The following is a 13,644-nucleotide window of genomic DNA, read 5'->3' on the forward strand; positions in this document are numbered from 1 at the left end:
GACAATTTAATGTAATAGTCAAAGAGTCCACATTAGAAAAAAATAATTGTGCAATAGAACATAAAAGAACAATTTAAAATTACACAGAGCAACTTATAATTGATATAAATAGGAGTTTTAATTCATATAAATTGAAATCTTTTGTTATAGTTTTGAGATGTTCATTCAGTTGGTTTAATGATGTCATAAATTTATTGTACTACTATTTGACTTACATTTTTCTTGTGCAAGTCATGTCTCACATATAAAATATAATATTATTAAAAAAAAAAAAAAAAAAAAAAAAAGGAATCCATTGTCATCATAGTACCAGCAATTTTTCTAGATTAAGTGATGTAATTAAGCAAAAGCAGTTGATACATATCAAGAGAATAACCGAAAAGGTATATATAATATAATAATAGGACTCGTCCACCCAGGAAATAAATTTTACCCTGAAATGTATTTAGAGTTGGTTTCAGGACCTTAAATTTCACAGAAATTATTTACTTAAGTTGACAGTCATATCAGGAATGTGTGAAAGCCTAAAACCTTTAAGCAGCGTGAACACAAATGCAAGAAGCCAAGCACTTTAAGACATTGTACAACAATAAAACATTTGTCACAATATAGTAATTAAAATGATACGGTACAGTAATTATTATAAACTGCCAAAACAATTCTACTCCTCGCAAAAGCAAAAAAGTAACAAGGTCTTTTATGAAATGAAATTGTGCCTGTAATTCAGTAGTACCAATTTTATGACAATATTTTAACACTGATCTTGGCATGTATTGTATAGGTCACAATCAAACAATTTTTTTTGGATGATAATGAATTATAATTGTTTCAAATAAATGTAATTATCTTTTATGGCTGGAAGTCTGTAGAAACTCAATTGGATTTTAATATTAAATGACATCATATTTAACATCCAGCTTGGTTTTTAAGTTTGTAGCTAAAGAATAACCATTACATACAGTTTGAAATTTTTGAGTCTGTTAGCACGAGTTGTTTAAATCAATACTGTAACTGCTTACAGGAAGTGTAGGATTTACATCATCTCGACAACCTTTACAGCATACAACTGGATAATCCAGCCTACCCTCTGATTGATGATTGCCTTTCAAAGCCCGAGGGTCGATCTATCGCAGACATAGCACACGTAATTATAAAGATAAAGGAAGAAAAAAAAAATAGTATACTGTCAACAGTGTGGGAGGTGAGACAGGATATGTTCACAATGTGCACTTTGGGGATCAACAAGTCTCATAATAAATACCGTAATACTTATTTGCTAGTTGTAGGAATGCGATCAATGTCCACACATTTCAAATATTTCCTTTCGCATGCCCTTTAACCTAGGTAGTGCACTACCCGGTACAGCATACATCTTGGCTTGCAGATTACTTACATTGTAAAAAGGCCCATCCAGTCTTATTGACGAATGGACGAAGGTTTAATGGGAGAGATGGTGAATACATGTTGCATGAACGGCTAAGCACTGTTATATGGATGGAACCTGTCACAAGAAGAATAAAACTTGCTAAAGATGAAGGCTGATTTTAACAGTCAAGTATGCTATGATCAGTCAACATAAAAAAAATTTCATGTTAAGTATATAAGGCACATTTATTGTGAATTCGTTTTGTTTAGTCTTTATAAGTTGGTATGATTAAATTTTGATATTGGGCAAAATTTAATATTCATGTATTAAATGTAGGTGTATCTGTGTGTGTATTATATACACATACATTTATATATGTACACAATAACTAAGACAGCATGCACAACTTAATACCTTTTATACAAATGCATTATGGACAAGTATAACAATAAGAAAGTATAAAAAAAAAGTAAATTCAGGTGCAGGATTATATATTTTTAAAATCTGTGCATAACACTTAAAATTCACAGTTGAAATGAAATGCTATAACATTCCTTTCTGACCATGAGTAAATTAAGTTTTGTGTACCAGAATTCCAGCCATATAATGTTAAAAAATAAAATTTATAAATTACTATCACAAAATAATTTGTCACTCTGATTTTCAAAAAATTTACTCTGCTTTCTTTCGTGTATAATTTACAATAAAATTTTATGCCAAAAAAATAGCTAACAAAATACTTAAGCTATCTAAACCCATCTTCACGTAAATCATAACAGCAATGTCCACTAAAAGCACAAACTATATAACGTCTATTGAATAAATATATAGCAATAAAACTTGAACCATGTGCGAGCATCACAGAAGCTTAAGTGACCACCACTTGACATTTACACATACTGTAGTTGAAAAACAGCACATCTCTCTTCATACAAATATTGTATACTGCTAAAATTTTGGTATGTTTTGGTTTGTCCGAGGTTTGAAGGAAGAAAGGTCATCAAGAGACTTTTTTGCAGCAGAAGAGATTTCGTCCATGGATTTGCGTGCTGATGTGGTGATGTCGTCCAGCGATTTTTTTGTCTGCGTTATGAGCTCGTCCGTGCTCTTCGCAGCACTGCTTGCTAGTTCTTTCATCTCTGCGTCTATTTTGCCGATGACCCACTCAATAGCTTGCCGGCCCTGGAAAAATTTACAAAACTACGTTTTACAATTTTTATTATTATAATGATGCTTTTTATTTAACAACTTTTGATAGTATTCCCAGGATAAACTGTAATTTCAGAACATTTGATAAAACAGAAAAAAAAAGTGTGGGGGTTCAAGAGAGAATCTAATGCCCAATAAACTTCAAATTGAGCGCAATGTGACATAAGAGAAAATTTGTGGTTATAACTTAGTTTACATACTTCAAAGAAGATATGTAAAACAATTTCACGTGTCAATGTCAAGTGAAATAAATGGAAAAAAAAAAGTACAAAATTGTGCATTGTGAAAGGATGAATATGAATGGCTAAAAAAAAAAAAAAAAAAGCTTTAAATATGCAACAACTTATTTGAAAAATTTATTTATGACAGATTCAGTTATTTTACAAAAATTAATCTAAGCATACTGTTATCAACCACCCACAATATTGAGGTCTGAAAAGACGCCTTGCACAAATTATGGTCAAAACATATTGGATTGATGCAGTTGAACATCATACCTCTTAACATCTCTCAACTTAGGTACTAGAACACCTTACACCCAAAATACAGGTATCTACACAATATTAACATCTAATTACTGCATTTTCCAGGAAACCACTAACAGTAATGTCAAACCTCCTATTGATCTGTTTCAAGTACACTGATTTCTAATCAAACCTCAGTAATTTTAGGCTTACAACTTTTTACTGTAGGAGTAATTAATACTTGAACAATACTTCATGCATGAAGAAATACATACATACTTCAAGAATTTGCTGTATAAATCATTTTGCTGTATAAACATAATGCAGATTCCCATTCTTATTATATAATCAATTATTCTATCCCTAGAATGTAAAAAAAAAAAGAAATAAAATTATTTACATTAAAAGAATTAATTATATTATTGGGGCATACTATCTCATCAAAATCAGGTTGGAAGCAGGTCACGAAGCAATTCATAGGCAGTGTTTGATGTACTACATGTTGTTTTTTTATTCACTTAAAATCAAAATATCACAGTCAACCTCCTGTTGTTTTATTATTCACTTAAAATCATAATATCACAGTCAACCTAACAAACACAAAAAAAAAAAAAAAAATGTAAATGTACATACAAAAAAGAGAAAACAAGTAGACTCTTCTTACGATTTATATTCAGTAGTTGTAATAACTCATGGTACATTGCCCGGATAAGTTATGGGCAGAGACGGCTAAACAAAGGCTTTTGTCGCCTCACTGTGGGCCTTGCAGATGACTGGTCAAAACAAAAAAGTTCTAATTTATAAAAATTCTGAAAAAAAGTTATTTCTTAGGCGTTGCCCGGACCGTAGCCATAAAGTTGTATTTGAACAAAAGAACATTACTATGTTGTTCGAGCCATCGCCCGACCATGACCTCTTGGAACGATTTTCGGACAATGACTCTATACAGCCTTCCTTCCCTTTGTGCGGGAAGTGTCCTGGGCTCGCTGATGTAATGCTAAGCCAATCACGGCGCATGGCGACAGAAACTTCCACAAAATTCTGAAATCTGTTCCCACAACCCTAGCAATTCTGTCTCTCTCTCACTCACAATCCCGTGACCGTGACTCAAACGCCTAGCGTGTGAAACAAAGCCTCGGCCGTGAAAATAACCAAGAATTACATCAGCACACGCCTTCCCACACAAAGAAACCAGAAAAAAAAAAAAAATAAAAATAAACTGACCGATTATAAAAACAATGGCATTAAACCAGGTGAATTACGTTCACATTACATGGCATGGTCAGTTCAGAACTATTACTTCTAAAAGGAAAAACTTTACATCACTTGATAACCTAACCTGAAATATGACAAAAAATTATTACTGGATTTTCACGGGGAAGGCTGTAATCTGGGTTGTCACAATGAAGCGCTGATGGAATGAATGGGCGGAGAGAAACGGGAGTATCTCGAGAAATCCCCACCAGGTCGGAGGCGCTGTGCCACTGTTACCTTGCCCGCGTTGAGCGATATCTTGCTGGCGAGCATGTCCTCCATGTAGTTGTTGAGGGGCACGCCCTGGACCATGACCACCGCCTCCTGCTTCAGGAGCGTCTTGGCCGGGTCCTGCGGGTGGCACTGGTAGCTCACCGTCTCGTCCACCGCGATGAAGCTGCAGAACGTCAGCTGCAAGCGACCAGGGCGCGCAACATCAACTCCCTCCGCTCGCAACCCCTCCAGCCCAACATCTCGCCCCAAGTGAAGTCGTCAAGAGACTGCATCTCGCGAAAACACGGGCCGGGGACCATCCGCACGGCGATCGGCCGTGGCCCAGCACTTTACCTGAAGTTATTTCAGGATGGTCGGACTAGGATTCGAATCCCACCTCTTCTGGAATTATAAGTTCAGTGGTTTAGCACTGTGCCATTTTGTTCTTGCAATCGTGACTTGAGGCAAAGGAAATTAATACTCAACTTGATTAACCAGCCAAGTTTCTGCTCAGATATTTTTTTTTTTAACCTTACCTAAGCAAGCCCGCTTGTGTGTTAACACTTCTGCTCCCCACTTGACGCAACGAATGAATTAATCGTGAATCGACATCTCATCACCACTGAGCTCACAAGATACGGACAGAAGTGAAAAGATGATACGGAGCAGCGATGTAATGGAACAAGAATACCCCACGAAAACACACGAGCACAATGGAACATCCTTCATGTTTCTCGCTTGTAAAATATACAGGTTTGACCCACTAGAAATTTAACTCTATGAACACCTTAGCCTGAAGCCCCTCTAAATTAAATGACTTGAAGGGTTACAAGGAGGCAAATAAACGAAACTCATATACTTTAGTTGAAAACAATAAATTGTGTGTACTTTTCTTTTTTGTTTTCTATACATCATTATGAAAGTAATCTCAATGTCACTGTACAATTCATTTCACTGACAAGTTGAAAAACGCTAATAAAATAATGAAGAATACTTCTGCTTGTTATGAACTGATGGTCCCTAACTGCCACAGCTGCTCAACTATTAGTCAAGCAATTAACAGCAGCACTTATTAAAATTTTTGGTGCTCTTTTTAAAATATGTTCAAATAGTGCACTATCAATCTTTTTAAATAAATAATAATAATAAATAAAACCAACATAACACACCTTACCACATAATTTTTTTCAGCATTGTAAACAGGTTTCTAGATAATTTGTGAAGCCATTTAAAACTATGTTCAATTCTTTGAATAATATTTTATGCCTTTTATATATTAAAATAACTCTTGCAGGACTAACACACAAATACTGAAGTTTCTTATGTTACTTTGGGTAATGCTGTGTTTTTTAAATCACTTGAAATAATATGAAGGATTATTGTATAGATCAACAATGCTTCTAATAATGTTACGGTAAATTCCTTAAGGCTCATCTTACATGCCATGTTGGTTATTTCATTTTCTTTAAATCGCTATTATTCAGGGCTTTTCCTATAAATTTATCACAATAGCTCTCCTTGCACCCATCTAGAATTTTCCCTACATGTATTTACTAAATGTCATCTAATGAGAGCAAAAAGTCACGTGTTGATCACTCAACAACAAATGAAAGAGAACTATAGGAATATATTTACAGGAATAAATTTTATATTAATAGTGATGGAAAGGAAATGAAATATCCATGAGACAGAGCCTTATTGTGTTCCTCTGTAAGCATGACATGCTTGTGCAGCGAGAACTGTAGTGTCCATCAACGCTCCACCACTACATGCCTCAAATATACGAGCTCTAGGTTCGGAGCATGCTATAATATCGCCTTCTGTCTCCATGCACAGCCCTGAAATGTAACACCTTACTTTTTATCCTTTCATTAATTCAACATGATTTCTGTATGAAACAACCATCCGAATAACAAGCATGCCTACATCCTAGAGGTGGGTTGTTACAGCAATTTTCGGTATCTCTTCCAACCTGATACTGATACAGTAATGTACCTAGTTACAAGTATCTGATACTTTTATATCAAAGCAGTAGCGGTCCTAGAAAGCGACAAGGTATCAGCATTCTCGTTACAGGGTACACATCCTCCATGCCGTCATCACCAGCGTAAAAAGGTATCGGTGTCTCTGATACATTATTTATCACGCCCGGTAATTCTCTACCTCTGTTACTCTCATGCCCGCCTGATACAGCCAGTATCAAATCAGTTCAACATTCACTGCAGTTCGTCCTGGCCGTGTATTAATTACCACCATGTACATTTTTGCAGGCTGTCATGCTTTGTAGTTAGTATCTTTATAGTGAAATAAGGAATGGACAAGTGCAGGAAAAAGACTTCATCTGTGTGGAATTTTTTTACGGAAAATAATGAGTTTGCTAATTGTAATTTGTGTAAACAAAAACTAAGTTATAAATCATCATCGACTAATCTGAAGAAACATTTGAAACGTAAACATTGATATAGTATGCTCACTAATGTACGTATCTGTTTTTTTTTATTTTTTATTTTTGATAAAATCGTAATTTTTTAATGTATGAAAACACTAGTTACTAATTTTTTTTGAAAAAAAAAAAAAAAAAGTCCATATGTTGATTACATCTGTTATTAGTGTCAACTGAGAATTTATTTGCATTTTCATAGCTGTTAGGTGCACAAATATAAATATATCTTGTATTAATGTACTTTTTAATATTAAAATTTCATTCGTTTTATTATTGAACGAGACTGTGCACGCACTGCGCACTGAGCGTACTTTGGTGTGGGACAATAACCAAACGACTCGTAACAATTTCGCTTTGCGCCTCTCCTTCAACGCCTTCCCCTGCGCTTCCTCCCCTACATTATTTCCCTTCTTTATCCCTTATTCGTCATTCCTGCTCCCTCCCCTTTCACAAGCTCCGCCCAAGTGACCGTCATCTGCGATCGGGTTCTGCGCACATTGGCCGTGGTGTTGTTCCAGGCGAATTCTAAACTGATACTAAAGTACTTGATACTTTTCAAGTGTACTCGTTTATTGTTCCTGATACAGGCGTGTATCAGTGACAAAGTATCAGGTTGATACTTTTCGACCCACCTCTACTACATCCATTACTGAATTGTTACAAGCTCACACATATAGTACTCACATTCCTTGTCTTCATTATCATCTGTCTAGATTTGGGATCCACCTCCGACCGCTCGCTGGCATAGCATATGTTAGTTGACCCCACAAGCTGGAAAACCATTAAAATCACACATTTAGCATTATAGTTTAAAAGATAGTTACATTTCAACTCATGTTTGCACCATAGTCAAGAGTTATTGAGAGGAATAAGAGGGAAAGGGGAGGGGGGGAAAGAGACAAAATCCCTGGGTCCGGAAACTATAAGCCCCGGCTGAGATTCAAGGTTTTCTTTAATGCTTCAATTCAACCAGACAGGACAAAAATTACAAGTCTATTTTTAAATTCATTGGAAACCTTGCAAGTTGTGTTGTACGCACAGATTATGTTTACAGATATGGCCATGGTAATGTTGACATTATTCAATTGAAAAGTTGTACAATAGATAGTGGGGGAGGGGGCCCAGCAAAATTATTTGACCCCAGGTCTTTAAGTTTCTCTCGAAAGCTCTGACAATATGGTTCTGCTTGCATGTTTCCTCACGACAATGTTCTCTCTGCCAGTCCTCGACAGTTAACACACCCACTGCATTCATGTGACACCTGCACAGTGCGAGCCAAACCTCTTGTGAGCTGTCAGCGCCGGGCTAACGAGCATGAATGGTAATCGAGCGGAAGAAGAAGTAGGGAAAAGGAATACGTATCAGTGGAACACGGCCAAGAAGGTTAAAAACTTCCTTGGGTGCAGCATTTTTATTGGAGTGCTAAATCAGTTCAAAATATGTTGACCATGTTGTGCTTGAGGAAAGAGAAGTAGATACAACTGCATCATTATGATAAGTGATGTTTTTAGAATAGTTGATGTGTAACCAGTCACTATTTGGTTCCGTAGGGATCCCACATAACGTTAGATTTTGCCAGTCCATTTCCATCGCAAGCCTAGCTCACAAGAAGTTTGTCCTGCACTACATGTGGACACCTATGTATACACAAGATCACAGAGAGCTGAAAACCAGATCAGAGAGAGCTGAAAACAACAATTTCGAGAGCCCACACTGCTTGCCAAGATCCAAATTGACTTCACCTGATACCTAAGAAAAATTTATTATAATCAGTGTACAAACATAACCTTTCACACACTAATCAGAGACAAGACTAACATGGAAGTGAAAACTTGCTCACTGTTACTTGATTGAAGCCTCGAAATGCATTCTGAATTGGAGCTCTGCTCTTCACATCTTTAATTAAGCATAAAAATGTTAGAATGAAAAACCTATTTTTATTACCTGACTAATTTTTTTTTAAAATTAAGTTGTATATAAAAATAACTATGTATTTTCAGACTTGAGACAACCATTTTTCCACATGAAAGTTGGAGGACCATTTATCACGGCTCACATGTCAAACTTAAGTGTGTACTGAAACACTATTAGCCAGTGCAGCAGACACACACACAACTCACGAGGTCCCTAAATAAGTCTTCTGATGTACGACTGCCGGTAGTGGGCCTTGTTTTGCGGGGCCTTAATATTTTGGAAAATTGCAGAACTGGGGGAGACAGGGATATTGAATCACTTCCAGAGAAAAAATAAATATAAAAAAATAACTTTTTGCCAACATTTTAAGGAAACCTGGAACTTAATTTTGAAGAGTGTTTGCTAATTTATCTTCAGAAATGTCTACATTCTTATGAAAATTCAAATAGATTACATTTAACAACTAGCTGACGTACCTTTGCTTGGCTACAGAAGTCTACAGGTAACACACTCACACTGTTCATTTCTTAGTGCAGCTCTATGACATACTATAAACCTATATATTCATATTAAGATATTTTTATATTTTAGATATACAACAATCAATCAATCAGTGAATGAGTGGGTTGTAGCTTTCGAGATTAGCCTACATGATTATACGAGAAACCAGTTTCTCGTCAGGAATGTGTCATTGTTAAAATGATCTCAAACCATACCTACATGACAGAGTCCATTGATAGGTTTACCAAAAAAAAATTAGAAAATGAGAGGTTTCAATACTTTTGGCCTTTGAGCCTACCCAATTTAAACAATTTCAGAGTCAAATAAATAAATAAACACAGTTTAGTGCGACACTAAATTTTAAGATAAACTTATTCACATAATTTCTGCTGTTTAAAGTCCCTTAGAATCCACGAATAAGGGAGGAAAAAAAAACCCCCAAGTTTTTGTATATTTCCTGTGTAGAAAAAAAAAATGTACCTTAATATATGGTTAATGTATGATTAATATTTTTTTTTTGACAAATCATAGTTTAAAATAAAGATAGATGTAGCTTCCATATTCTGTGAAAGTTTCAAAACATTTTAATAATAAAATAAATAAAATAATAAAAAAATCATTCCAAGGTACAAATGTACCCCCTTGAAGAATATGTGAACCAAATTTCATGTCTCTAGGCCTTTTTGTCCCCAGCGTTACACGGACGACACACAAACTCTTATATTACTAAAGATAGATTTAGGGTGCCACAATTGAATTCCAAACATGTCCCGTCACAGGTGCTGGGGTATTAAAGGCCCAGTGCAGGGCCTGCTAGGCGCAGGGCCTTGGGCGACGGCCCAGCTTGTCCGGCCCTGACAACCAGACCATTAACACCACTTAACTTTAACAACGACCATACTCTACATCCCATACATCACAGCATACATCACAGCACGCTAGAAGTAAAGCTCGGGGGCTTCTGGCAAACAAGTATTGGTTTTATTTAGCAAAACAGATTCAACTGCTTAAGCTATCAGCCCTTCCCAATCATTTTCGCTGGAGTCACAGAGAAAAATGTTGCTTTTCTTTTCTAAGAATCGCTAAAAAGCTGCCCTCACTTGAGTTCTAGAATGGCATTGTCTGACCATCACTCTATTCAAACACACCATGTGTTAATACTTGTCATATCACTCCAAAAAAAATTTGGTTTTCCCCTTAGTTTACATAATTCCAATAATTTATATCTATGGGTATTCTAATACTGGATGCATACTTGAAGCTCACCACGTAAAATGTTTGCTAATATTTATATTTAAAAAAGTTAAAAACAAATAATTATTTTACGCATCATAACTCCTCATTACCCAAATACAAAAAGCCCTACACAAACTACATACTTATATATTTCTCAGCCTGGGACATTGTACCGGTACCCAACACCACAAAGACTCCGGCCATTTTCTTTACCAGAAGACGTCCTCGACCTCCAGCAAAAATTCAATTCATGAACTGACACAGTAAAATACCTGGTCAACACCTGGTAAGACCTGTTTGGAATGCCCTGCCCTGAAACACTCATTGAATGGCCATCAAATTCTACCATGAATGTTCACGATGAACCAATCCCACCATCACATCAACAGCTCAGAACAACACAGCCACTCCCAAGCCCCACCGCCATCATCAGGGAGCAGTTACCTACAGTAGGTAACTGCTCCCTGATGATGGCAACTGCAATGTCGACCGAAACGTCGGCGAATTATTTGCCAAGGACACGGCTACAACCCAGAAGCCAAGCTACTTTAGTTAATTAATTGAAGAAGTATCAGGTACCTACTTCCTACAAATAAATGTAGATATACTGATACTAACTTTCATGCTAATTTCTTTTCAGGATTTTTTAAGTTATTTCATGGAGAAAGAAAAGTCAACCTGGTTAGCTGGTAGGGGCCAGAACAAAGCCAAATTTCACTCATTTTAATTTTGACTGGTAATTCAATGTTAACTTAAATACTTAAATTTACGTGTTAAAAATTTATCTCATCAAAAGCTTATAAAACTATTAAAAGTTCAGCAGTTGAGACCACGAATTTGTAAATATTCCAAAGTCAATTTCTTGAATCATTTAATGACATGTATAGCAAATAAAATCCTCTCTTTGTACGCCAACCCCCTTGTGTAAAGTGTTCATGAATCCGCTCCTGGGCCAGGACAGGACCTGATACACGTCCCGACTGCTCTGCACACCCAATGACGAGTATGGTACCCGTGACCTTGAACCGCCACGCTCCGGACGTGTGCGTCACAGCGGACGCCATCAATCACGCGCGAACGGCGCGACCTGAAAGGCCCGTCTACAATAGTCCGAACCTGTGCGTGGTCCGTGTGATTGACGTCACATTGTCTCACCGAAAACTGCCCTGTCCACAATTGCGATGTCCGATGTCCGAATGTATTGATTTCGAAAGTTGCTACCAGAGCGCAGTAAATGTGCCAAACAAAATGTTTTTGTTTATTGTTTTGATGCTTTGTAGTTTGAGATTGAACTTTTGAAAGTTGTGGGAGTTCAATTTTATATATTTATTCAGTAAGGCAATGTGGCAAATGTAAATGCTAAAAAATGAACTCATATCACAGCAATCGAACAGCACTAATTTAAATGTCGTCTTGCTCTTCTTGAATTACAACACCTTCCATCTCCTCCAATAACAAAAACAAACACCACGTTTTCAAACGGGAACCGGAAATTCAAACATCGTGAGTGTTCTGTTCTTTTTCTGTGTCCGAAGTACACAGGTTGGGACAAAAAGTTCAAATTGACGAATGTCTTCGGACCAGGTAGGTTCGGACCTTCGCCCACTTGACGCATGACGTCAGAGGGTCACGTGGACCAATCAGCGACGAGTGTCCTTCGGACACAGTTTAGGACATAGCTATTGTAGACGGGCCTTAACCCTTCCAGTCTGTTCGCCATCTGAAGATCTGAAGTGGACAGTTTATATATATCATAATGATTAACGGATTAATTATAATCAAAACTTTGTAAATGTGGGTCATAGTGTAATAAATGATGTATTAAGTTATATTTTAGAATATAAAAAATTGATATATTCATGCATATTATGATTAGAGCTTACTTACGATGATTACTACATAAAAAAAAAAGTTTAGTTAAAATTTGAACAAGTTAAAACGTTATCTTAGGAAAAGACAAAGTGTGAGTGAAACGGCCTTCCGATTGACCTGATCAGGCCTGACGGGCGCGGGCGGCAGACTGTTGGAACTGTTGGTCTGTGGGTGTTACAACAGCGACGCCTGTCGGGCGGAACTGACGCGTGTGTGGGATGGCACATCCGCCGACCAGGTCTTCAACCAGCCCACATGCGTGCGAGGAAAAAAAATCTTCGCAAATAACGAATAATAATAATAATGGAACATTAAATATTCCTGTACTTGAAACAACTTTTAACGTAGGTATTTAGAACACGAACACCGCAGCCAAGTGTCGCACGGAGCAATGTTGCCGAGCAAAGCCCGTGTACGGGTCCGTGTCGTGGAATGGGTCAAGAGCTCGCGCGGGGACAAGTGACCTTGGGGCGGGCGGGAGCGAGGTCATTATGCAACAGCCACGCGGCCAGCCTTGCGCGAGACCTGGGGTCGCGCCAACTCGCAGGGAGGGGTCTGTCTGCATTTAGACCTTCGCTTGGCGGTCACCAGTGGGTCGAGCATGGTTCTTTTCCTCGCCACCGTCATAGCGACGACGCGTCGCCGGTATGACGGCGGAGTTATGACGGCCGCGTGAAAATGCGAGCTCGGATCCCATCGTCATATCTCTCCCGTCATCGCTAAGGCGCCTTACCTACGACGGCTTGCCAATCGATAATATGCAGAGGTTGGCAGTGAATTTACAGAAAGGATGTGTTTTATTTGGCAGTTGGTGTGTCTGCTAGCAATTTACAGCCAATAGAAAACTACCTACACGAAAACAAGATTGTGGACATTCGTAAAACTTAGGCATGATCAGTAGCGGATCCAGAGGGGGGGCTAAGGGGCTCAAGCCCCCTCCAAAAGCATCTGGGTCCACTATTGTTTTAGTGTTTGCCTTGATAAAGCCTAACCTCAGCTGGGTCAAGTCCCTCCCAAACCAAAATCCTGGATCCGCCACTGGGCATGATGTGACTATCGAATTATATATTTTCCACAACTATATTCAATATTTATATCATTTTTCATTGTACGCCTGTTGGCGTTCCGTAAATATAAGTTTTACAGACTATTTTTTGCTCAGTAAAACACCC

General features: G+C 37.5%; 1 protein-coding gene across 1 annotated transcript in view; it reads right to left on the reverse strand.

Moving 5' to 3' along the window:
* Positions 1 to 2,023: 2,023 nt before the first annotated feature.
* Positions 2,024 to 13,644, reverse strand: part of LOC134537855 (protein slowmo) — a 32,701-nt gene continuing 21,080 nt past the window's right edge. The window contains exons 3-5 of the mRNA XM_063378733.1: positions 7,634 to 7,720; positions 4,531 to 4,704; positions 2,024 to 2,548 (exon numbers count right to left, since the gene is read on the reverse strand). Of these exons, the coding sequence (XP_063234803.1) occupies positions 2,315 to 2,548; positions 4,531 to 4,704; positions 7,634 to 7,720 (495 nt within the window). The 3' untranslated portion in view covers positions 2,024 to 2,314. The remainder of the gene's footprint in view (positions 2,549 to 4,530; positions 4,705 to 7,633; positions 7,721 to 13,644) is intronic.

The sequence above is a fragment of the Bacillus rossius genome, chromosome 12 (genome assembly GCF_032445375.1).
Source record: "Bacillus rossius redtenbacheri isolate Brsri chromosome 12, Brsri_v3, whole genome shotgun sequence".
Taxonomy (NCBI): domain Eukaryota; kingdom Metazoa; phylum Arthropoda; class Insecta; order Phasmatodea; family Bacillidae; genus Bacillus; species Bacillus rossius.